General features: G+C 47.6%; 4 protein-coding genes across 4 annotated transcripts; 2 read left to right on the plus strand and 2 right to left on the minus strand.

Moving 5' to 3' along the window:
* Positions 1-206: 206 nt before the first annotated feature.
* On the plus strand, positions 207-2,615 carry LOC128728621 (G2/mitotic-specific cyclin-B3). Its single transcript, XM_053822251.1, has 5 exons — positions 207-470; positions 607-793; positions 871-1,724; positions 1,813-2,143; positions 2,251-2,615. The coding sequence occupies exons 1-5, from the start codon at positions 207-209 to the stop codon at positions 2,613-2,615; spliced, it is 2,001 nt and encodes a 666-aa protein (XP_053678226.1).
* A 2,302-nt stretch (positions 2,616-4,917) lies between these two features.
* LOC128728890 (28S ribosomal protein S18c, mitochondrial) lies at positions 4,918-5,480 on the minus strand. The gene is made up of 2 exons (XM_053822541.1): positions 5,365-5,480; positions 4,918-5,302 (listed from the first exon to the last, which is right to left on the minus strand). The coding sequence occupies exons 1-2, from the start codon at positions 5,399-5,401 to the stop codon at positions 4,923-4,925; spliced, it is 417 nt and encodes a 138-aa protein (XP_053678516.1). The 5' UTR covers positions 5,402-5,480; the 3' UTR covers positions 4,918-4,922.
* Positions 5,481-11,226: 5,746 nt separating this feature from the next.
* LOC128729217 (uncharacterized) lies at positions 11,227-14,910 on the plus strand. Its single transcript, XM_053822875.1, has 4 exons — positions 11,227-13,403; positions 13,483-13,863; positions 13,931-14,346; positions 14,421-14,910. Exons 1-4 carry the CDS (start codon positions 11,330-11,332, stop codon positions 14,472-14,474), a joined length of 2,925 nt encoding a protein of 974 aa, XP_053678850.1. The 5' UTR covers positions 11,227-11,329; the 3' UTR covers positions 14,475-14,910.
* A 646-nt stretch (positions 14,911-15,556) lies between these two features.
* Positions 15,557-22,285, minus strand: LOC128729219 (transcriptional regulator ovo). Its single transcript, XM_053822876.1, has 5 exons — positions 22,167-22,285; positions 17,570-18,206; positions 17,398-17,524; positions 16,787-17,298; positions 15,557-16,444 (listed from the first exon to the last, which is right to left on the minus strand). The coding sequence occupies exons 2-5, from the start codon at positions 18,180-18,182 to the stop codon at positions 16,113-16,115; spliced, it is 1,584 nt and encodes a 527-aa protein (XP_053678851.1). The 5' UTR covers positions 18,183-18,206; positions 22,167-22,285; the 3' UTR covers positions 15,557-16,112.
* Positions 22,286-23,900: the final 1,615 nt, after the last annotated feature.

Consider the following 23,900-nt stretch of genomic DNA (forward strand, 5'->3'; position numbering starts at 1 on the left):
TTTTGAGAATCGACTAGAAAGTATTTCATCCAACCATTAATTAAATTGCTTGCTTCATAACTGATCGCTAATTTCTAAGCGATAATTCTTGTGACGTTTATTTTTATTTATTAAGTTAATATATTTGAATTATTAACAATAACTTTGAATCGTTGCATAATGATGGAGAGAAACGTTTCAATTGATATATTTTATTGTAATTAAGGATGCTCAAGAGCCCACGTGAAGAAGCTGACGGGTTCGAACCAGGAACAAAGCGCAAAGCAGAGATGAGTCTGTCAAAGCAGGATAACGGCGGGAAGAGGCTTGCCCTGGGCAACCTCACCAATGCCGAAGGGACAACGAACACCATGTCCAACGCTCAAGTTGCTCTAGGATCCTACATCAAGACTAAAGTAACTAACGTGCTGAACAAGCCGATGACATTGGTACAAAAGACTAAAGGTGATGCAGGGAAGGATATCTTGAAGGTACGTACGGTGTGGCTCCTGATGTCCCGACGGTTTTCTGTAGGGACTGTTCAGGACGAGAAGGTCCTGGGAAATCGGACGGGAAATTACATATTGATTGAACACGTATAAAATGCTTTTTTTGCCTCTCCTTCAGTCCAACGAACATCAGGTGCACAAAACAAAGCCACCAAAAATCCCAGGCGTGCCGAGAATAATGACACGTGCTGCGATGAGAAAACAGCATGCGAAGGAAATAAAGCCCAAAACTTCCACCGTCGTTAGTAATAATACGCAATTGGTATCGCAAATGGTGAGCGCAGTGCAAAACGTGGAGATCAGCGGTGAGTTAGAATAAATTCGTGCTTAGAAAGGGATAGTGTAAATGTTATATAAGTACATTTTTGTTGGATTTTTAAAGGTCGGGACATCGCATTTCGCATAGTAGAACAACCCCTGCCAGATGGGAAGCCAGATATGAGCGTGTTTGAGCTGGAATTGCAGAAGCGCTACCAACGTGCGCAAACGGCTGGTACCGGCATTAAAGCTGGGATGCCAATCGCTGCAACTAGTGTTGCAAATGAGACGGCACCAACAGAGCCAGCGAATGAACCTAAAATGCCGCTGGCAGTAGCTGCTGGACCCGCACGAATGGATCCAAAGATGAAGCTGATCCGAGCCTCGAATGAGTTTGAAGCGAGCGATGACTCGCTGTACGTATCCGCGGTCGAAAATCTAGACGAAGCAGCCTTAGTGGAGGCCAAACCGAAACAGTGTATTGGCCAACCCCTGAGCGTCGTATCGGCCGCTTTGGAGCTCGCGATTAGCCTGCCCGACATGTCGGAATACATGATCCCACCGGACTGGACGATGCCAATCGAGTGGGCTGTAGCACGCACACGGGCAGCATTGGTCGTTGACTTGCAGGAATCCTGCGAACCACCTCCACTGGACGTCGAAGATTACGACAAGTTCTATGAGAACGACATTTACCAGGTGTCGGAGTACGCCGGGGACATTTTTCGGTACTTGAAGAAACGCGAACTCTGCTACGTCGTTCCAGACTACATGGGGAACCAAAAGTTCGTGACGAAATGGATGCGCTCGCTGCTCATCGATTGGATGATCGAGATACAGGAAACGTTCGAGCTCAACCACGAGACCCTGTACTTGGCGGTGAAGATTGTCGACATGTATCTATCTCGCGTCATGTTGCCGCGGGAAAAGCTACAGCTCGTCGGTGTAGCTTGCATGCTAATGTCTTCTAAGGTTGATGTAAGTGCTTCGTGTCGCATGATCGTCCTGCAACGAGTTTTCGGGTGTTCCCAATGAACTTAGGTGTAACATAAAATAATTATTTTAGGAGCGCGCATCGCCCACGGTGGACGATTATGTATACCTGTGTGACAGCGCGTACCAGCGATCGGAGCTACTGCAGATGGAACGAAGCATTTTTAAGACCATAAACTACGATCTCAGTATTCCATTATCATACACCTTTCTGCGTCGATACGCGCGTGTCAATCGTGTCCAGATGCCGGTGCTCACGTTGGCACGTTACATCCTGGAGGCGAGCTTGATGGAATATAATACGGCTTTGGTACTCGAATCGAAGCTCGCCTGTGCGGCCCTTTATATCGCCCTGCGTATGGATAACCGGAGCGGATGGAACGATACCCTCAAGCATTACTCAGGTATGTTCGCTTTTCATATTTTCCGCCACATGAAGCATGAAGCATGGGCAGTGGAATTTACTCTGGGTTCGGCTTGTGACATGCCTTTCTGCTCTTTTCTCTCGTAGGGTATACTTTGGACGAGTTTAAAGACGTGGTGATCCTATTAAACAACAACATAATAACGCGGAAGTCAATGTTGAACGCCGTGCACAAAAAGTACTCGCATGAATTGTTTTTCCAAGTTGCCAAACGACCTATTATTAGAACCGTAGCATTTTTGTTCAACTCGCCTAATGAGGTGGTAAATACGGTTGGTGGTGATGCTGAGGCAACCAATGGTACTACCTCTCGCCCGGTCACGCAGAGCAGTTCATCTACATCAGCTGCTATCGAGAATATCTCAGCAAAAGATGGTCAAGGCACATCCGAGTCGTCTGCTTCATCCGATCCTGGTCTTGATGAAAATGACATAGTTGACATTGATGGCTAACGGGTGTACATTGAAAACGATAATTAGTTTTATGAGTAATTTAAAACACCCTTAAATGAAAATATTTCCAAACTCCGAGGTTATAACATTACTCAGTCGTTCAATTGCATTCATGAAGTAATCAGAACAACAGCATCGATATATTTTAAAAATAATTAACTTTTTCTCTTGGTCTCGTCATAGTTAACACTCGGTAGATAGATCTCTTCATACGTTGTTCTTAAAAAAAAGTCATGAAATATGAGAAAAGAGAGTTATTAACTATGTTACATCACATTTTCAACGCACCCACGGCGAATGACGAAAGGCTAATCTGCAAATTCCCTTGAAATTTTTCAAAAGCTGAACAATAGCAAACATTTTCTTAATAGGTTATGTTTTGTGTTAAATTAAGTGTTTGCGTCAATTATTCAATTTAACTTTATTATTGTTACATTGCCATTACATTAGAGAAATTTTGAAAAATAAAAAAGATCAGATCAGATAATTTTTATAGAAGTAATATTGAACATTTGAAAAAAAGCAGTTGATCAATAAAAGGTTAAATCTGTTTGGACCAGCAATGTTTTTTTTTATTGGAAACGATTAAACCAGTAACCAAAAAATCAGTTAAGTCCGTAAAGGACCGTATTGATCATGTAGTCAAGGCAATTATCGGCCTTTGTAGCTTTGCGGTTTAAAAAAAATGAATTAGACAAAGTTTCGCAGGCTAAAGTATCGAATCAAAACTCGTAACAAAAATGTATCCTATTTAATCGTACAATTGGCAAAAAAAAGGAGTAGTTTACTCATGAACGTATTGAAAAGTTGCTCTTCTATGTATTCCAACATAAAAAATGTTACATGGTTTAATTAACTAAACCCCAAAAATGAGTTATTTCATTCTAAGAAGTTAACAAGTTCTATAGCATCATATAGCTTCACATCTTCCACAAGAACATTTTCTTATTACTTACGAATAAATATATGAGACGACATTTTCCATTATGTACGAAAGAACACAACAGAATGTACGATTTCTCGATCAGAATCCAAAATTATTCCTAATCGTTAATTTATCATTTAAGGTATGAACTTTAAGAACGATAAGGTACGACAGCCTCGTCGTCAGAGTAAATTGGCAGGATGTAATAATTCATGACCTCTTTTAGGAGTCACGCGAAGTAATTTATTTTAAAAACATATTGACGTTATAACGTTAATATCACAATTCTTTATTAGTTTCATATTCTTTTGAGGGCGCTTCGTGAAAGCAACATGCTTAGGGAGTTTTAGGAATTATGTCTAATATGAATAAAATCATAATCACATTGATTACATTACATGTTGTTATCATAATCAAAACTATATCAATATTGATTCCGCAAACCATTCAAAGACCGTTGAAACCCGATAGTGATTTAAATGCCTTAGGTGAAAATTAATCCAACGTGAAAGATGTATAAGACATCGGTATAATAAATCCATCGAGCGTAGAATTTAACAAGATTAAATCAAACCTTCTAATAATGGATATTAAAGAAAATTAATCCAATTTTTCGAACATGTTCAGTTTGCTCATTCCTTGGGTTTGATGGTGTTGCTGCTTAAAGGATATGAATAAATGAGATTCGATTGGTAGATTGCAGGTTGCATTCATCACAACTGCAAATTACATAACAAAGGTGGAGAAATCAACAAAAAATTAGTGAAGGATTAGACAAATTGCACGGAAAATGAATTTTTATTCAAAGGAAACGACGATGGCTTCGGCTGGGAAAAGAGCCTCGGTAAAAAAAAACGACAGGGTTGTTTGAAACAGAACAAGAGAAGCGAAATTAAATCATGCCTAGTAGCCTTTCTTGCAAATGCAAATAATTTATGTGAGCAGATTTGGGAAAGTTTGAGAAAAAAGCTTCAGTACACTAAAATTTTCAGAAAATTTGCTAGCATGTCTTCCTTTCAAGTTAGAGCAAGAGAAACTCACGAGTGGAAACAATCTTCTAATCCAATCAACCAGTTAATCCAGATCCTGGCAAATATTCACGACAAACCAGTAATATGTTTACGGCTCTCTTACTTAGCAGACGCAAACGACATGAACGACTAAAATTAAATCATAGATGTAATGTAACATTTTTCTCAAAAACAAATCTTGATTCATATTTTCCTGCAGCCTTTTCAAACCAAGAATCTAGCTAATTTTACTGATTGGGGTTTTAGCTAACTATTAGTGTGATTTTTCTTTACTACAAGATAAAAATGCGTTGATAACTAATTCAACTGCATGATTTTATTAACACAGATACGTCTAGCAAACTGATGAGGTTAATATTTATGTGGACGAACAGCCTTCTCGGGATCGAAAAGCTTTGGATCGTTCAAGAACTCTACTGCCTTGTGGTAAGTGGGCATGAAGCCGGCATTTTGTGCTTTCATGATTTCTCGTTCCACTTGCTCGTGCCGGCTCTTACACAAACCGGTAATATGCCGCCCATATACGCGACCTGTGTAAGGACTTTGGAATTGTGATAGCAGCTGCACGTTTTTGTAGTCCGGACTGATGTCATGTTTGCATAGTATGCACTTTATTTTTTCCTTCGCAAAAGGATTCTCTTTCAAGTCAACTGGAGTGTTGTCAGCACTGGACGAGTAATATTTGTACGCCGGTTGCAATAGTGCTGCTTTGTTTACATAATCTGGGAATCCTATAAGAGAACAGACACAATCCAAATTAGAGCACGATAATACATGATTTAAGATCACTTACTTTGCACGCAGACATTTCTTAACACCCTAGAAATCATCCTGGTGGTAATTCGTAAAGTATAAATACGTTCCGTAGATAAGGGCAAGTAATCCGCTTTTTGTTGCGGTTAGAATATGAGCTGAGTGAAAGGATTGATGTTGATATAGCTATTGACGTTTCAAAGCTGTGACAGCAAGACAATGTGCTGATGTGACAGCATGCTAAGCTGTGGGCTGAAACAGGGGATCGGTTGGGCCACGATACAATTAAAACTGAAGGTGTATTTTATGTGTCGATTTACGTAATTATAACTGTTTTTTGGTTGTTTTGATAATTATGTAAAAAAGACATATCAAAGTTAGGGTTAAATTATCTAAAGAAGTTTTTGCCCATTTTCTAACGAAGTATATATGATTATATTTGTGTTGAAATTGTTCTCTAAATGTCATTTATTAATTCAATATGGCGACCAACAAGGGCAGCAGATCCAACCTTCTATGAAAATAAGCAGTGCACGAGTGTTTGCGACAGGCTGATCATAACTTGGTTTGAGGTAAAAGTAACAAGTTCGCCGTACTGTTGACTCATCGTCCTTCAGTCGTGCTAGTTCGCGCTAGCTAGAGCATATAGAACTTTTCTATCCAACATTTTGAGTGAGTGTGTGATAAGTGAGTGAGAGTTTCCGGAAGGCAGTCGGTAAGCAGCCGGGCCGTACATTTAACGATTTACGGAACCAGGAAGTACCGTTGAAGATGCAGACACGCCTGATCGGTCTGGTCAGCATTTTGCTGCTGGGTAAGTAAAACTGCATTGTATTACGCATCGCCACGGGCATCATTGGACGAGGAAATGGTTTCGAATTTTCCGTGCTCAAATCGACCATTTACGTCGCTCTCGTTGTACGCGTACGTACTTTGCACATAAAAGTAAATGGCGTCTTAACGAAATGTAATCATCCCATACCAACTGCATCATACTCTCCCTGTCCCGTTTGCGCCTGCTGCGTTCGAACGTGCTGACACATCGTCTTTGCTGTTCGTCATACCCGTCCCCGCGTATTGGTATGCGTGCGTTATACGCCGTGCTGTCATTTCGATCGCTGATGAACCAAAACAAAGGCATAGGAAATGGCGAACAAAGTGGTAATCTTTTTCAAAGGAATATAGAAAAAAATGGAACCTTTGCTATGGAAGGACTATTTTTCACAGGCCTGCGGGCCACCGACGTCCATTACGAAGGGGCGAAAGCAAAGAAAAAGGTCGCATAAACACTTTTGCGCGTTTAGAAACATTCTGCGGGGGGTTTTGGAAGAGATATTTCGCTGGTACTTACGTTCCTGCGGTTTTGGACTTATTTGTTTTGGATTTTGTTGATCTTGGAACAAAACTATGGATTGTTGATTGGAAGGTTGCGAACGAGCCCCATTTCTATTTCCATGTAAAATTAACACAATGGTTGCAAGACTTTTATGGGCAAAAATTTGATTCACTTTCGTTCGAATGTGTAAGCAGCCAAACTCATTGGCCCATGCATGAAACACTTGTACCGCTTCGGAACTGGGAAATTTGCTTTTCGTCGTCTGTTTTACTCGTGCCTTAGTTATTTCAAAGCTGTTCCTCCTTTCACTGAATAACACGCGATCACCTAAAGCGCTATATTGCATTGCTTTTCGTGTATCCATCGCAGTTAAATGTTCGCTATGAATAATACACATGCTGTAGATTCAAATTAGCTTCACTTCAATTTGGCATAACTTTAACATAATATGTCGCAAGCATTATCGCTGCTTGTCGTGTTATTTCCTATTGATTAAAATGTGTTTTTTTACTTCTATTTCTCGTGTCATTGCTGCACTTTTCCATCAACTCGCTAGCCGTGACCATCGTACTCAGCTCGCCAGTCAAACAAGCAACCACATCAAGCAACAAGCAGCTGCTCGGAGCCAAGGAATGCACCTGGGGACCGTCCTATTGGTGTGCCGATATCAAGTAAGTCAATAAACTTCATGGCTTATTTTTCGGTTTTGCTCTAAACAGCGAGTAACGAGCGTGTATTAAGAAAACATGTTTGAAATTAAACGCGGGCCAGTATTATTGCGGTTCTTTGACCTTTTTGCAGATAAAAATGGGTAAACAGAACGAACACCAAAAAGAAAAATGGCTAAGAGCTGTAGTATACTTTACGTACCCTTTTACGTAACGGTTTAAATATTTTTCTTTGAAAAAAAAAAACAGCTAAGAATAAATAATTTAAACGCTCGCGAACGTTCTTCTACGGCGCGCGATAACACATGTTTTGCGCATTAATTTTCTTTTCATATACTCCCGATATAACGACGTTTTTGAGAAGATTTTCCGCAGCATGGTTAGTGGAAAAAGTCTAATACTTTTCCTCTACTCTAGCGGCAGTTTGCAAAACTTCGTCTTCATTTCAAACAGCTCGATGTTTTTTTTTGTTGTCGTTATGAATAAAGAAATCGCCAAGTCTCCTTTAACGCAAACATCCTACATACGATAAGACTAAAGGCGAGATATTCGCAGTGCGATAATAATATTGGTCAGCAAAATTCAACCCCCAGCCAAAACAAGCAACAATCACTTTTCACCCCCCCTCCTCCATTCCCAACATATTCCAAACGACACACAACCATAACTCCTCAATCGTCACTGATAACCGCTCGAGTGGAGGAGACGAAAAAAAAAGCAAAATGTCCTGCTTTGTTTAGCGCCCCGACAGTGGGCTTCTTTGTGATGATTTCGCAGAACTCTGGCCTCAGGCGTGGCCCCATTTTTTCTCCCCCTGCCCTTAATGGAATGCAAAATTGATGGAAACACGACACATGCGACCCTGCGACTGACGCATATTTTTTTCCTGCGAGGGCAACGGCTTGGCCCTACACCAGACCGGGAACTGGACGTTCATTTCTTTGCACACTCCGATAAGGGCCAAGCAAGGCTCGAAGGAGGCTATCGGATTACCGGCGAACGTCTCGGATGGAAGGCAAAATAAAACACACTTATTGCTTTCTCTCGGGCGTGTTGCGTCCACGGGGTTGTCGGTTTCTATCGCTTTCTGGTGTCCTTAAACTCGGTGCACCCGCATTTGGTGTCAATCAGCCTGCTAGACTATCAGTATGAGGGTTGATTTGTGCGGAAACGGCTGGAAATGCTGGCACAGTGAAGCGAAATCTGGTGTGATTGCTCATCGTGGTGTTACTCATTCTTGTTGATGAGCATTCCGCATCTCGGGAATGTTGATAATGCGACAAACGCACGCTATTTATTTGTTTTTTTCCTCATGATGCTTTTCTACAAGTGATACGATTTATAGGACACGATTTTAATCACATCGATGCTCGACATAAATATTATTCGAATGCAATATTTATCAATTTTTTTGAATACAATGTTGCCTTTGTGCGCACTACTTTTGCATTTTTAAAATACGCATAATTGTAACATCTTCGAAAACATCAAATATTTACGGTATTTTTTTCGTGTTTAACACGCCACGTCATTTTTAGGGTAATCATTTAACACTTTATTATCGGATGGCACTCATGTTCTTTTTAGCACATCTTCATCTGCAGTGCGATCCTTTCATTTGATCAAACAAACACTAAACCAAACGATGTAATGTTATGTTATGCATAGTTAAGTAGAATTATAAATGGTTAAAAAACACGAAGAGCAAACAAAGATTCGGCTTTTTGTAATAGGATTTGTACATTGCAAGAAAAATGTTGGGAAATATCCTAAACTTTGAATGTTGAAAAGAAATTTTTTGTGCATTATATTTATATTATATATAATTATATTTTTTATATTAATCATATTTCATAATATCATATTTTATATTATATTTTTTTCACAAAAAAGTTTCAAATGTAAAAAAGCAATATTTATATATTTAAACACTGTACAAACATTAGTAGGAAAAATTTGTTTTTTTTTGTGTATGAATGATCCCCTACTTTAAAGTTATTAAAATAGGTCAAACAGGCTTTCTGATATTGCAGAGCAGCGATACAGATTAAATACGATTACCTTTTTGACATGTCCTGAAATAGTCTTTTTTTGGAATTCTTTAAGAGAACCATTTAATAACTTTAAATCGATACAATCATGCTCTGGTGGTTCCGGACTCTAAAGCTAAATTTCTTGATGTCGGATACCATTTCCACAGCCAATTCCCGACCCTAAAGAAAGTTTGTCTATTGCAATGCACAATTAGTAGCAACACGCACCCAGGCGATGATGATTTACGTTCCTAATCTAATGAGATTCGACCTCATTAGATAATGGTTTTCGAACCAATGGTTTTGCTAGAGCGCGCTAATGCGAAATATCAGATATTTCCAAGGTCATGGTTGGAGAGATGACCATGGATGTGACGTTATGCAAGTTTACAAGCGCATTTCCTATGGTGCAGTTGATTGGTTCCGTTTCACTTGCACCATAGTCTAATTCAATTATCAATAATACGTACCAATCCGTAACTAAAGCGTCCCCAGCGACTTCCCAGCGGCGATGGTGCGATAAATAACGTAACGCGACCACCAAAGCCTGCATGTTTTAGTTTTCTTTCAACCCTTAGGACATTATCCCCACCTCACGCGGAAGCATAGGAAAGAAAAGGCCGAATGCATAATCGGTCGGTAATGCAAATTATGGTTGCCTTGAGTAAGCTTCTGTTGCGAGTAAACTTCCTGCAACTATACCTTTAATATAGTTTGGAAATAATCCACTTGAGTTTATATTATTATCAATATTCGTTTTGCCTATGCATTATCGTTCTGATATGCATTCGTTTTGTCGTTTACACCTTCACGAAGAAATCCGCTTTAGTGTTGAAGGTAATTCGTTTTTAGCCATGAATCATCCTTGCAATAGAAAGGTGACGTGATTCATAGCCTCAAATCTAGCTGAGCGCAGCTTTGTTTTGTCATAAGAGGGGTTTGTTTGAAAGATAAGTAACAACCGTAAACTGGAGGTTAATGTGAAATTGGTCATAAAATAGAACAAAAGTGTGTAGATACAAAATTAATTAATGGTTGGTTAATGGATTTTTTTTGCATGAGTTAAGAAAAGATTCTGTGGAATTTCCCTATGTTCTTTTCTTAGTTGTACGCAGAGCTTAAAGATCTAGAACTTTACTATCAAAAATAACATTGTCACGAGCTATGAACTTTTGATTATTTTGATCGTTGATTAATAATAATTTGTGGCTTATTTGTTAAAATGTAATTGAAAGCCAAAAATATGGTTTATATTTAGTTTAATGATTTACTTATTCATTTACAATACTTCCTAATGATAAACGTTAGATGATTGTATTAAAGTCGCATGCTTTATGGCTAGGACGTTGCTTGATCTTAAACAAATCAAATTCAATTTCGTTTGGCCTGAACGAAATGAAACAATTAAGCATTATGTCGCACACTGATGGGTAACTTTACTGCCAGCGATATAATTAACCGTTTTCTGTACGATTAAGGCAAACTACCCGCACCTTTCAAAGTGCACGTTCTTCGTTTCGATTGTTTGAACGATGACGCTCCACAATTAGCTCGCTTTGCGATCATAATCGAGTCGATTGATTTCCACCCCAAGCGCAATTGCACGCTGCCCAACGTGGGAAATTCCATGGGCATGTATCACGTGCCACCGCGTGCATTAAAACGTTCCCTTGTGTGCGTGAAGCTCGTGGACTTTTGTGGTGGGTTTTTCTTTTTTTTTATGGACACACTGGCTTTGTGAAGGGAGAAAAAAGCAGCTTAACACGCGTGAAATGCAGCAGTGAACTTCTGCTGCAAAAATATCGTCTCACATCAACGGAACGCACACGAAACATGCGCATTTAACCTCTCTTTTTTGCTTTCAGGAGCGCCAAATCATGCGGTGCCGTCTCGCACTGCATCCAGACGGTGTGGGAAAAGCAACACTATCCGGTGGACAACGACGAGATCTGCAACATCTGCCTGGACATGGTGAAGCAGGCTCGCGATCAGCTCGAGAGCAACGAAACCCAAGCCGACTTGAAAGCCGTCTTCGAGGGTTCCTGCAACCTCATCCCGGTGAAGGTGGTGAAGAAGGAATGCCGCAAGCTGGCGGATGACTTCATCCCGGAGCTGGTCGAAGCACTCGCCTCCCAGATGAACCCGAACGTCGTGTGCAGTGTGGCCGGTTTGTGCAACAACGCCGCCATCGATAAGCTGCTCGCGGAAATGCCCGCCACGAAAAAGCCACTGGAGCTGGAAGACGCCACTGCGGAAAGCTCGTCCAGTGAGCTCGCGGAGGTCGATGATGGTGTGTTTAGTTGCGAGGAATGTAACGCGATTGCGGGTCAAATTGAGCGGCGTTTCCGGGGTGCCGATCGGGATAGCGTGCTGGAAGGATTCCTGCGTATGTGCGGCAGGATGTCGTCTTACTCGGATGCCTGCTCGAGCCTTGTACTGACGTACTTCGGTGAGATGTACGAACATCTCGATCGGCACCTGAAAGCGGATGCCGTCTGCCATCTCAGCGGTGTTTGTTCGTCCCGGTACCACCAGCACGATGAGCAGGATTCGGTGGAAGAAGCGATTGAGGTGCGACCAATGAGCGGTGTTGGTGTCCTTCCGGTGATGGGTGGCGATGATGTACCGTGCAAGCTGTGTGAGCAGCTTGTCGATCATCTCCGCGATGTCCTGATCGCCAACACGACCGAGCTGGAGTTCAAGCAGGTGCTCGAGGGGCTGTGTAAGCAAACGAAGTCCTTCGCGGATGAGTGCAACAGCCTGGTTGAGCAGTACTACCGGGAGATCTACGAAACGCTCGTACATAACCTCAACAGTAATGACGCTTGCTTCATGATTGGCGTCTGCCCGAAAGGTACCGGTACGGTGGGGCTTGGAAGCGGTCCAATCATGCCGCTTCTGCCGGTTTCTGTCGCGGTGCAGCACGAGAAGGACACGAAACCAGCTCGCCGGCCTTTGCTCGGCGAAAACGAACCGGTCCTGTCGGCGGCTGAGATTCTGCAGGCACAGTTACCGATCGATCGCATCATGGGAGCACCGAGCGCGTTGAACCTGGTGGAAGGCGGTAAATACTGCACGCTGTGCGAGTACTTCATGCACTTCGTCCAGGAAGCCCTGAGCGAACCATCGAACGAGGACGAGATCAAGCTGGTGGTTGAAGGCACCTGCAACCGGTTGCCGGTATCGATCCGTGGCGAATGTCACAACTTTGTCGACGTGTATGGTGATGCGGTGATGGCGTTGCTCATCCAATCGCTGGATCCGCGCCAGATCTGCCCCACGCTGCGGCTCTGCCCAACGGCCACGGAGGATGCGGAGGTGTTCGCACCGGGCCAGGTTGAGGTGACGTTTGAGGCGCGTGGTGGAAGCGATAAACCGACCTGTCCGCTGTGCCTGTTCGCTGTCAGCCAGCTGGAGGAGTCGGTGAAGACGGACCGCTCGAAGGATAACATTAAGAATGCGCTCGGGAAGCTGTGCACGCATCTCTCGCCGAAGTTGCGGCTAGAGTGTAACGATTTCGTCGACACGTACACGGCCGAGCTGGTGGAGATGCTGGCGTCCGATTTTACGCCGCAGGAGATTTGCGTCTTCTTGAAGCTTTGCGTTGATCAGCGGCCGGATTTGAGCCTGCTCGGTATGGAGCTGGATTACGAAAAGCGCACGATGCAGCAGCAGCAGCGTCCTGTCGTCGCTAGTGTGGCGCCTTCTGGTGACGTTGAAACGAACGAGATTCCTGATAGCACCGTCAATGGGCAGGTGACGATCGAACAGACGCCAATGGCCAGCACCCCTGAGTGTCTCGTGTGCGAGGAGATGGTGAAGGAGGTCGAGAAGCGTGTGAAGAACAAGAAGAGCAAGGCTCAGATCAAGGAAGCGCTTGAGCATGCGTGCGACAAGCTTCACAAGTACCGTACAAAGTGCGAGAAGTACGTCGATCAGCATAGTGATCAGATCGTGGAACTGTTGATGCGCCAGCTGTCACCGAAGGAGATCTGCCACTCGCTAGGATTCTGCGTCGCTGCTAAGGACACCGTGGATGAGTGTACGTAGCTTCTTTTGCTCGGTGATGGATCAAAAGGATCTCTAACATTATCTCTTTTCTTTCTTTTCTCCCCCCATAGTGGAGGTCGATGAGGCGCTGCTTGATTACGTCGTCGAACCAGCCGTCGTGGAGTCCGCCCCGGAGGAACTGCTCTCATCCCCGAACGAGTACACCTTCGTCGAGCTGAACCAGTCCCAGCCCCCGCAGTGTGCGATCTGCGAGTTCGTGATGGTCAAACTCGAGTCGGAGCTCGCGAACAAGAAAAGCCAAACTGCGATCGAGAACGCGGTGCGTAACGTGTGTAGTAAGTTGCCCTCTACCGTCACCAAGCAGTGCGATAAGCTGATCGATCAGTATGGCGTGTTCATCATCAAGTTCCTGGCAACGCTGCCACCGCGCGAGATCTGCACGAAGCTGGATTTGTGCGAGCAGCAGCTGAAGCTGCTGAAGCAGTGCCAGAGTACGTACCCACCACGAGCGGTTGGTGTTGATTTCGTGTCATTTTTTTAACGTCTCGTTTCTTGCAGCGGATGTTGTCGAGTGTGCCGTCTGTCAGGGAACGGTTAACGCGCTTGATGCGCTGCTAGCGGGAGATCAGATCCAGGAGCACATCACGACGTACGTCGATCGTATCTGTAATGCGGTTCCGGCGGAACACTACGAGCAATGCGATAAGCTGCTGACGGTGTACGGCATCAGCTTGATGCAGCAGTTGAAGCAGTCGATCGAGCGGGAGCAGGTGTGCGTTAACATCGACATGTGCAGCTCTTCGCCGCAGGTCCTGCCGGAGTTTGCGTCCGGTGAGCGGGCACTTGAGGAGTCGGGCGAGATTACGGTGCTGGAACCGGTGAAAAAGGAGCAGGCCAAGCTGGTGGGACTGAACGAGTGTAGCTGGGGTCCGTCGTACTGGTGCAAGGACGAGGCCAGTGCCAAGCAGTGCAAGGTTTGTTTGAGCTTTTGCGTGGGGTTTCTGTTTTTATTCTAACCATTCGTTGTCTGTTCCTCCCATTCTTTTAGTCGACGAATTACTGCAAGGATCGCAAGCTCGGCTTCTGGATGGAAACGGCTTAGAAGGTGAAACGTTGCGACGGAGAAGAAGGATATTTTTTTTAATGGAATGGTGACCACATCCGGAAAGCTTGCAGGTGTTGTGTTGTCCTGCGTTCTTTTCCGGAAGAGTTTGTGTTTGTGTAGGTACGAATGGAAGGTGTGAGGGAACGAACGATAGGAAGAGCATATCTGGAGTAGATCATTTTGAGAAAATTAAAAGAAGAAAAAAACAAAAAAAAACATACGCAAATGATACCAAGAAGTGCTATTTTTATAGATTCACAAACGATTCGCTTATAGGAATAAAAGGAAGAGTTTGATTGTGAAGAATGAAAACGATAAGATATAACAAGATAGAGAGAGAATGAGAGAAACAGAAAGCTATCGCGAAGGAATGTAGAAGCGTGTTTACGCAACTGTTAATACGGAATAGAAAATGTAAGCAGCATTGATGAAACGTTGATGTTTTTTTTAAACTATTATTCTTCGGTAATACATTTAAATCAAGCCATCCTGTTTTGGCGGGGATACTCCCATCTAGAAAACGAGATCTGTCAAGGAATGCGTCATTTGGAAAGATGGAGGGCTTTTTTTTACTTCAACACTACTCTACTAAAATCGTGCGAAAATTGATCAGGCTGTTTTGATTATATTTAAAATAAGAAATGGTGGTACCCGAAAAGCGATCAAAACGAGAAGAACGCGGCGCCCTCGTGCCTCGTAAGAAGAGCGACATTACACAGAGGCTAGAACTGTAAGGCATTTTTAAGGTTGTGCGGTGCCCCGTGTATCCTGGAGCGGATGAAGGCCTCTAGTGGAACTGGATGGGAACAACTTCCGGTAAACGCTTGGGGCGAGGGTGACATAACCCACATCTACGCTCTACTAAGGCGAAGTCGATCTGTATTGCTTTTTTTGTTTCGGATTGTAAGATGAAGAAAACACTAGCACAGGTGTGCGGCAGGTAGCAAAATCGATAGTTTTTCTTCATTTTGTACAATATTAAAGAAACCACAATAAAATGACGAAAAGAAACGAAATTCTAACCGTCTCGCGGTGCGCGTTTGCTGTGCAATGATGACCTCGAGGATCGGTGGCTGCTGCGATGAAGTAGTCACAGTAACAGTCTCAACACCCAAGCGTCGTCCAGTGCGTTTAGTACAATTTATTTACTTTAGTACATAATTCACCGTCGTCGTTACAATCTATGGTAGTACATGGTTTCTTACAACTCGAAATAGAATGCGATTTTTGGCCCAGGCCAGTGTGGCGTAAGTCGCGACCCCCGGGGTCCGATCGGCGGCGAGGATGTTGCGAGGATGCTAGGCGGGATGGGAAAAAACCTCCCGGCGGTTGATATGTGGCTGGAAGAGCGAAGAGAGGACACCCACCACCGCACTCCGTTCGCTTCCCTCGACCCCCCCACCACCAAAAGTCAGATCCTTTGGGGCTTTCGCTCATACAAAAAAGAAAGCCCCACCGGAAATGAGACTTCTGCCGGGTGCACAGCATCTCTCTAGCCGGGCAGGGGGGGGTGGTTTTGGGTTTGCGATTCCGAAGCCGTGGCGAAGGATGCGCGTCACAGGACGCCCGGGACGCAGGATCGGGTAAAAGGACGATTGCCGACCGCCGACCGGGCGATGGCCAACGGGAAGCGGATTACGTGCCCGGCGGCCGGGGGCAGGGCAGCTGCGGGACGATCACCTCGAGGTGGCTCTTGGCGTGCAGTGTCCACTCCTCGCGCGAACCGAACATCCGGCCGCACAGCTCGCACGTCCACGAGAGCGGATGGTGCTGGGGCACCCCAAGCCCGGCCAGCTCCGAGGGTGCGCCCTGCCCGTGCTGACCGGCGGAAGTGGGAAGCAGCTGGTGCTGGTGGTGCTGCGCCGCAATGCTGTTGACGACCGTGGTCAGCGTTTGCGTGGCCAGCGCCTGATGGTCGACCAGCGCCGGCGGCTTATTGTCCTCGCTTTTGAACTCTTCTTTTTCCACTAAAATTGAAGTAGATGTGGGAAGGAGGAGCGAGAGGAGGGAAAGGGGGATGTATGTGACACGGTGCAAGGATGCACAGGATAGACAGGAAAGATAGAGAGAAAGAAGAAATGGAACTGATTAGCTTCACTTTCGTTCACTTTCACAACTGACAGCGCCCTCTATCGGCAGGATGTGGCGGCGTTTGCTTTTCTCTTCGCAGGAACTATCCCACCAGAAGACATCCACCTCATGCCACCCCTGCCTGCCTTTGCCGGTGGTTTTCCCCGACCCCCCCCCCCTCTCCCCCAGCGACCCCTCCCCTCCCTTCAGCGATCATTCCCCGGAGTCGAGATTCGAACCTAGCGTAAGCGACCGGTTCTGGCGCTTCCCGAGAGGCGCAATGTTGGTCGGCGTGACGTGCTTGAACTTGTTCATGTGTATCACCAGCTTGTCGCGCCTCGCAAACGCCCGATCGCACACCTCGCAGACGTACGGCTTCTCGCCGGTGTGGATGCGCATGTGAATCGTCAGCTTGTCCTTCCGGGCGAGGCCCTTCCCGCACACGGTGCACTCGAACACGGGCTTCGGTGGACCGGTGGCGTCGGCCGGACCGCCCCCCCCACCACCTGCCGCCGTCCCCGCCGACGCCTTGCCGCCCTTTGCCGGGGAGGCTTTCGGGCGGGGGGCAACACCGGAGGAGGCGGCGGCGGCCGCTGCCACCGCCACCGCCGCCACGGCCGCCGCCGACGATTGCTGGACCTGCTGGAGGGCTTTCAGGCGGGTCGCGGGATGCATGGAGCCACCCTCCGCGTACGGTTCCGTGAACGGGATCAGGTTCGGGCGCGGGATGTTGGCCGGTATCTCCGGTGACCTGGGCACCGGAAGCGGCGGCGGCAGCGGCCGGCGAGCGGAAACGGAAGAAGAGGACGAGGTTAGATATAATCTAGCAGTATCGGACAGGCCGATGTACCAGTTCCCCAAACTTTGAAGAACGCGTACTCCACCTTCATATCCCATCCCGACGTCATCCGGCACGGTGAAGGTGCTGCTGCTTCCGCTGCTGCTACTGCTGCTGGCACCACCACCACCACCACCACCTCCGCCGCCCCCGCCTCCACTGCCACCGGTTGTTGCACCTCCACCGCTGCCGGTGGTGGCGGTCGCAGCGGAAGTGCCGGTGGCCGCGGAGGACGTAACGGCGGCGGCGGCGGCGGCGGCAGCAGCTGCGGCCGCAGCCGCGGCCACTGCTGCAGCAGTAACCGCGGCGGTATCGCTGCCGGCACCGGTCACACTCGCGTGTGAACCGGCGCTGATCTGCGGCACCTTGATCGTGCTCGTGTAGGGATTCGGGAGGGCGGAGGGCGTACTGCCAGGATGTTGCTGCTGCTGCTGCTGCTGTTGTTGCTGGTGCTGCTGCTGCTGCTGGTGCTGGGGGTGGTGGTGTGGGGCTAGCTGAGCCTGCTGGTGGTAGGCATGGCTATCGTGGCTCGTTTTAGTCTTCTTTACAGCACGCGCGTAACTCTGGGCGTGCTGATGTTGTTGCTGCTGCTGCTGTTGTTGTTGCTGCTGCTGGTGTTGCTGCTGCTGGAGGTGCTGCTGTTGCTGCTGCTGCTGCTGTTGCTGCTGCTGCTGAAGGTGCTGCTGCTGGAGCTGCTGCTGATGGTGTTGGTGTTGGAGCTGAAGCGCAGCCTGGGCCATCTGCTGCTGGACGACCATATGAGCTTCCAGGTAGGCGTTCTTCTGTGCGGGCGTCATTTTGTCGACGTTCACTGTTCCATCCTGTGGGCGAGGGGGGGGGGGGAATGACAACGGAAACGGAAACGAAAGGTTAGCCACCAGTTGCACTTCAACACCCGGCAAACACTCCTGTGATGTAACTGCGCACTGCACCGCCCGTCAATCCGAAAATGCACCACTGCAGGGCGGGCGGGCCGTCCGAAGCCGCGGGCGAGGGAAAGGAAACCCACCGGGAAGGGACGGGGCACGGGCACTCGCACCAAGGGACGACGGGGGAAACACAACGCGCGCCCCCTTTCCGCCCCACCACCAACACCGCCACCACCTTCCAGAGCGGTCGATCCTTCCGGTTCCGGTGGCGCAACTCGCCACGGTTGCCCTGCTGGCCGCTAAAAATTCGCCGTCCGAAAATCCCACAATCGAGCGAACCGCTGCCGTCGACAGCGGAGCGAACTGTCACGGCGCACGGGACCCGTGTGTGTACGGGTGTTTTTGGGCGTGTGTGCGCGCGTGTTGGTAACGCCGCCGGTGCAGCGCACCAGCAGCAGCAGCAGCAGCAGCAACGCAGCGGCGGCAGCACAGCGGCACACATGGGTACGATCGCGCCCCGAAGCGGGCGTTTTCGTGCATGTGTGCGTGTGCACTTGCGCCCATGGTGATACGTGCGCCGAGCTGCGTCATGCCGTCGCTGCTGCCAAGCCACGCTAATACCCCCCCCCCCCCCTTAGCTGCGGTCCGGTCCCAGGCGCCTTCTTTGTTCTCTTCACACTAGCTCTCGCTCGCACGCGCCGCCTTACTTACTGTTGCCGTTTCGCTTGCTCACGCGCGCGCCTTGCGCCGCAGTGTTGCGCCTTCTGCCGCAGCTATCGATCTTCCCGTGCGAGCGGGCACTGCGGAATGACGAGTGTTCGGCGGGGTGGTGGGGGGAGGGGAATGTTTACAATCCGTTGACGTACGCATTATTTTTCGGTACCAACGAAGGCGCCGCGTATGTTCTGAGTATTGCTGCCAGTTTTATACCGTTTTAGAGGAACGCAGGCTTTTGACGATCGCGGGTTTGCTCACACTGCTACTGCTTTCCATCACACTGAAAGCGCTACTTGCCGCTGAAATGGAGTGGAAAATTGTGAAAATCTATCGTGCCTTTTATCGCGATCAGCTGTCTATGCGTTGCACTTGATTAGCCGCTTTTAAACCGGTTTTAAAGTGTCAAGTTATTGTTTAGTTGGTTACTAATGATCTCGCAAATCGGGGCCGTCTTGAACACCATACTCCTGGCACGTGCGCGGAGTTTTCAAACTACTTTTAGATGTAACAATTCCTTTGCGATTATTCCTCATAACAAATAACCTCGCGTTGATCGCGTTATTTTTTAAATTTGCGCAAAACGGTTTACTAACGGTCCTGCTCTATTGCGTCAGTTTGCAGAAATGTTACCAACAAGCCTTAATCGCTTATTGCATTTTGGTTCATTTGTCATGTTGTATTTTATCAATATGGTATTTTAATGGTGAATTAGTGCAAAATGTGAATCTATTCTGTGTTTTCCATACCAAAGATTACTAAGGCGTTTGGTAAAAGGTGCAAATTGTTCGTTTTCTAAGAGTCTCGTCCTTTGATGTCAGTTATTGAGTGTGTTGTTTTAGTGTTTATAGAAAAGTAGTAAATGGTTCGGTAAATACTAAATCGTAGAAAGTATGACATTGGTGAACCAACCTCTGTGGAGCAGTGGAAGGATTAAACCCCTTGGTAAGTATAATGCACAGGAATTATCCCAATCGCTAGGACATGCATGGCATTTCAAATGGGTATAATAAATCGATTAGTTGGAAGCACAACGCATTCTTGATCGAAAGACATAGAGTATTGTAGGAAGGATATCAATATCTGCCACGGAGTTGTCTTGATCGAAGTAATTTCTTTATGCAAAACTTTTAGAAGCCGCCTTTGGATTCCGAAGGACGTAATTGCACGTATTTTGCGCACGTGATGCGAATACTGAACGTAAGCCAACCTAACCCAGCCACCAGGAAAAGGTCCTGCACGCTGAATAAACGCTACAGATGGCACAACATGGAGCCAGATCCGGTGCGTTGTAATTGATGGATGTACTCGGGACGAGATAGCGAGAAAAGTCCCACCATCGAACGGCAACATCATGTGTTGTGGAGGAAACATGCCGGTGATGCACCTGAAAGCCAAACGGTGTACATAATGCCACGCAAGCAATCGGTGTAATTGCGCAGGATGGGCGCAATCGGGACGTCAACCGGAAAAAGGCTCCCGATCTGGTCAGCGCACCCTTCGAAGATCTGCGAACCGTTGGTGGGGTGATTTGTATGAGCGGTGAAGCGAAATAAGGAAACGTATCCTTGCTCGACAGCTCAGAAAGCGAGCGGCACGAGGGACTTTCAGGAAGTGAGAAGACAGCGCAACCGGAGGATGTGACAGATGGGATGGATTTAGCTGACAATTCGCCAGGAATCGAGTGCGTGTCCAGACGTACACGGGCCCTTCTGCTCGCACGCAACGAGCCTCCAAAGGTGAACGACGTAGCCCCCATTCCAGGCTCCAGGACGTTCAATTGACGTCTTCGGGAAGTCTAGACACTCCTGGTGAGGTCCTTTCGGAGGGAAAAGGCACATCTGGCTCTCGTGAGCCTTACGGTACGGTGGAAATGTTGGAAAATCGATATCCACCCCCGGGTTATGCGTGTGTATGCGTGTGTGGGAAGAAGATGTACCGTTTCGGTGCCCGAAAGAAGCCAGGATACGACTGTTTCCTTAGAATACTGACTACTAACGGCAGGACAGTGCGTATTTGAGTATGAGCTGCCTCTGTTCACCACCCGAAAAGGTGCACAACCGGCACAGGTTGATGAAGATGGTCAAGCTCAAGATTGTAGGTAGTCGATGTTGCTTATTGTGGTTCTGCCGCATCGTCAGCTTCCGGTTCAGTTACGTGTGGTGGTTGCTGGTGTGGGGACATCACCCCGTAGATTGATTCTCTCACCTTCTTCTCATGAGCTTGTTTACCTTCCATCGAACCCGGTTGATTGCTGTCTCACTACTCGATGCACCCAAACGGGGTGTCTTACAAAAGGACTAGCAGGTCCTGAGAGCCAGACCTTCAGACAGTTCAGTCGCCGATACGCCCCTTATCATCCGGAACACCGCGCGATTAGATTATTTGTAAACATGTGCGTCCATTTTGGCACCATCCAACATCGCTCTCACTCGCAACCAAGCGCAACCAGCTCGCTGCAAAGGACATTTAGGCCAAGGGTTTCGAGCCCCGGCAAAATCGGGTGACAAACGCACGCGAAACCGGAGCGAAGCGATACGTAATCGCGCCTGTTCGATTCGTCCTGCGAATGCTGAGTGAGAGGCCTCACCTGCACGCGCTTCAACACGCAGGGTGTGAGATATATCGATCCGGCGGCACTGGACACACCGTGTATGACCCCGGATTGGGCGCTTGGAGCCGGTGAGCCTCGCACTTCCCGGGCGTTTTTGGAAGGGCTTCTCGAACGAAAAAAAGGATCATTGACGATGTGGTTCGGAAGGTTCTTTCCCTTATCCTGCGGATTCCTTGCGTGGGAGCTTGATGGTCACGGCACGGCACTATTTTGCACTTTTCCCACCCACAAACACACACACGCGCATCGACGTGGCTGCATGGGTATGCGACCTTCACTGCGAGCCGGGGATTGATGCCTGCTTTTGGTTGAATGATGGTTTTTCGCAGCATTTCGCACATATGCTTTTTCCACGGTTCGGTGTAAAGGAAAATTGAACGCAGCAAAAAAAGAAAAAACGCTAGTCCATACACCACACACACACACGCACACGCACAGACCCACCCACACACTTGCTGCCGCATAGGCCCTCCCTCCATCAACCCCCGGTGTGGGGGGGGGGGGGGGAAAGTCGTCCCCATGAACGGATGTGGTTTTCCCCCGTGCGTGCGGGGGAAAAAGGAAAAGCCACCACCTGGGCTTACCTGCAACGCCACCCGGTGCTGGTTGGTGACCCTCCACCCGGCTGGTAGGGGTTGCTGTGCGGGTTCAGGACACACACACGCCAGGATGCAACCCGCGCGGTGGTCACAGGAGGCAGGACCACCTTCAGGGCCCACACGGACGTTTGCTGCGGCACCGGACCACAAAGCGCCGATCCGCTACCGTCGACTGTTTCGAACTGGCGCGCCAACTGCTGTGAGAGTTTCGCAGGAGTGAAGCACATCCGCTCGATATCCTGTCGCCCGCACGTGTGTGTGTGTTTGGGGTGGTTGTGGCAATTGGGAAAATGGTGCGATTTGCGAAAGGACGTGGTGCTGAGCGAGAGCGCAGTGTGTGTGTTTTTTTTTAGCGAGAGCCTGCATTTGAGGTTTCTCTCGATGTTGCTGAGAGCGTACTCTTCTGCTCACCGATCTGAGCAGCTAACGCGAGTGTGTAAACGGCCGTACAAGGTGGAGAGGGCGACCGTGGGAAACAGGATCAAGGAATCCGTGCACCGGAGACGCTACCGGGCAATTACTGCGATTTCCACCAGGAAGCAGCCGGGAAATGACCGTTCACAAGCCGGGTTTTGCTGATGCACCTTCGAATTTGACATCTCGTCCTGGGAAGTTGTCGCAGCGCTCTCTTGTGGGTGCTCTAAAATGCACACAACCAGAGAAGCAAGCCGCATACAGCTGTCCTTGTGCTCTAAAGGCGTCGGAGTGCAGTTAAACAACTGCTCCGACTGTTTCGGGTTGTTGACGTAGGCCTCTCCCGCTAATGAGCGAACCTTGAAAGTGAAAGAAACCTTTCCTGGTCGGGGAAGGGCACATCTGAACGGTTCTGTAACAGCCGCAGTTGCTTTGGGCGCGCGAAATTTGCATGACAATGGTTCCACCCGCGATTCCACGCACCGATGGGTTCGAGAGAAACCGAAAGCGGTCCGTGAGCTCACCAACTACTGCCCACGTGCCCATGTTTGACCATTTTCCCGACGGCTGCCTCCATCCATCCGTGATCCGGGAGGTTTTATTAACGATGGTTTCTTTTTTAATCTCCTTTCCTGCAGCTACGAGCTGATTAATATCGATGCAGACAAAGGCGAAGTATGCAGATCTATCAACCCGCTAGGATACGGAGACACTCAGAAGGCTATAAGACGGTAAGTTACGAGCATCTGGAGCCATCACCTACCGCCAAACGAAACTGCAAGCAGCATGATGGCTGGTTTGGAATGCAATTTTCCTCTCGGTTCTGCAAATGGAGCATTATCGAGCTGTCGGAATTTGCGTTTTCAATTTCATCACCCATCCCAGCATGCTTAAATAGCCGCGAGTTTATTGCGATTGTCGAAGACTTCGCCTGCACCCGGGGGTCTGGCATCGCTGGTGTGGTGCATTTTTAATTTTCACACTGAAACATAAATCATCAGCCGCCCATCGCCAGGCCAACCGCCGTTTCTGGATGAAAGTAAGCGCTTTGCGGTCATTATTTTCTCCCGCCTTGACCGCAACACAATGGGCCAAAAGGGCTTCTCCTCCCCAACGGTAAAAGGGCGATAAGTCACACTTCGGGCTCACGTTTCGGTTTTTTTTATTATCCCGCTGCTGGAGCGTTCCGCGGTTATTATTAGCTGGCGGGAAATCTCATTTTCCCGTGTGTTTTTACGAGCCCTGGGGTGGGTGAGATTTTACATGCCTCGTGGAAGCCGCTTACATCCCTTTGCAGGCCAGCTA

Source organism: Anopheles nili, chromosome X (assembly GCF_943737925.1).
Source record: "Anopheles nili chromosome X, idAnoNiliSN_F5_01, whole genome shotgun sequence".
In the NCBI taxonomy this organism is placed as follows: Eukaryota; Metazoa; Arthropoda; class Insecta; order Diptera; family Culicidae; genus Anopheles; species Anopheles nili.

What these genes read in the sequence shown, in the direction of transcription:
- LOC128728621 (XM_053822251.1), top strand. Translation starts at nt 207, where the DNA reads ATGCTCAAGAGCCCACGTGAAGAAGCTGACGGGTTCGAACCAGGAACA. An exon ending in CAGGGAAGGATATCTTGAAG is followed by an intron (nt 471 to 606) that starts GTACGTACGGTG and finishes CCTCTCCTTCAG; the next exon opens with TCCAACGAACATCAGGTGCA. An exon ending in TAATGTCTTCTAAGGTTGAT is followed by an intron (nt 1,725 to 1,812) that starts GTAAGTGCTTCG and finishes TAATTATTTTAG; the next exon opens with GAGCGCGCATCGCCCACGGT.
- LOC128728890 (XM_053822541.1), bottom strand. Translation starts at nt 5,401, where the DNA reads ATGATTTCTAGGGTGTTAAGAAATGTCTGCGTGCAAA. An exon ending in AAGAAATGTCTGCGTGCAAA is followed by an intron (nt 5,303 to 5,364) that starts GTAAGTGATCTT and finishes GTTCTCTTATAG; the next exon opens with GATTCCCAGATTATGTAAAC.
- LOC128729217 (XM_053822875.1), top strand. Translation starts at nt 11,330, where the DNA reads ATGGTGAAGCAGGCTCGCGATCAGCTCGAGAGCAACGAAACCCAAGCC. An exon ending in GCTGCTGAAGCAGTGCCAGA is followed by an intron (nt 13,864 to 13,930) that starts GTACGTACCCAC and finishes CGTTTCTTGCAG; the next exon opens with CGGATGTTGTCGAGTGTGCC. An exon ending in CCAGTGCCAAGCAGTGCAAG is followed by an intron (nt 14,347 to 14,420) that starts GTTTGTTTGAGC and finishes CCATTCTTTTAG; the next exon opens with TCGACGAATTACTGCAAGGA.
- LOC128729219 (XM_053822876.1), bottom strand. Translation starts at nt 18,182, where the DNA reads ATGACGCCCGCACAGAAGAACGCCTACCTGGAAGCTCATATGGTCGTC. An exon ending in CTTCAAAGTTTGGGGAACTG is followed by an intron (nt 17,299 to 17,397) that starts GTACATCGGCCT and finishes TCCGGTGCCCAG; the next exon opens with GTCACCGGAGATACCGGCCA. An exon ending in GAACCGGTCGCTTACGCTAG is followed by an intron (nt 16,445 to 16,786) that starts GTTCGAATCTCG and finishes CTTCAATTTTAG; the next exon opens with TGGAAAAAGAAGAGTTCAAA.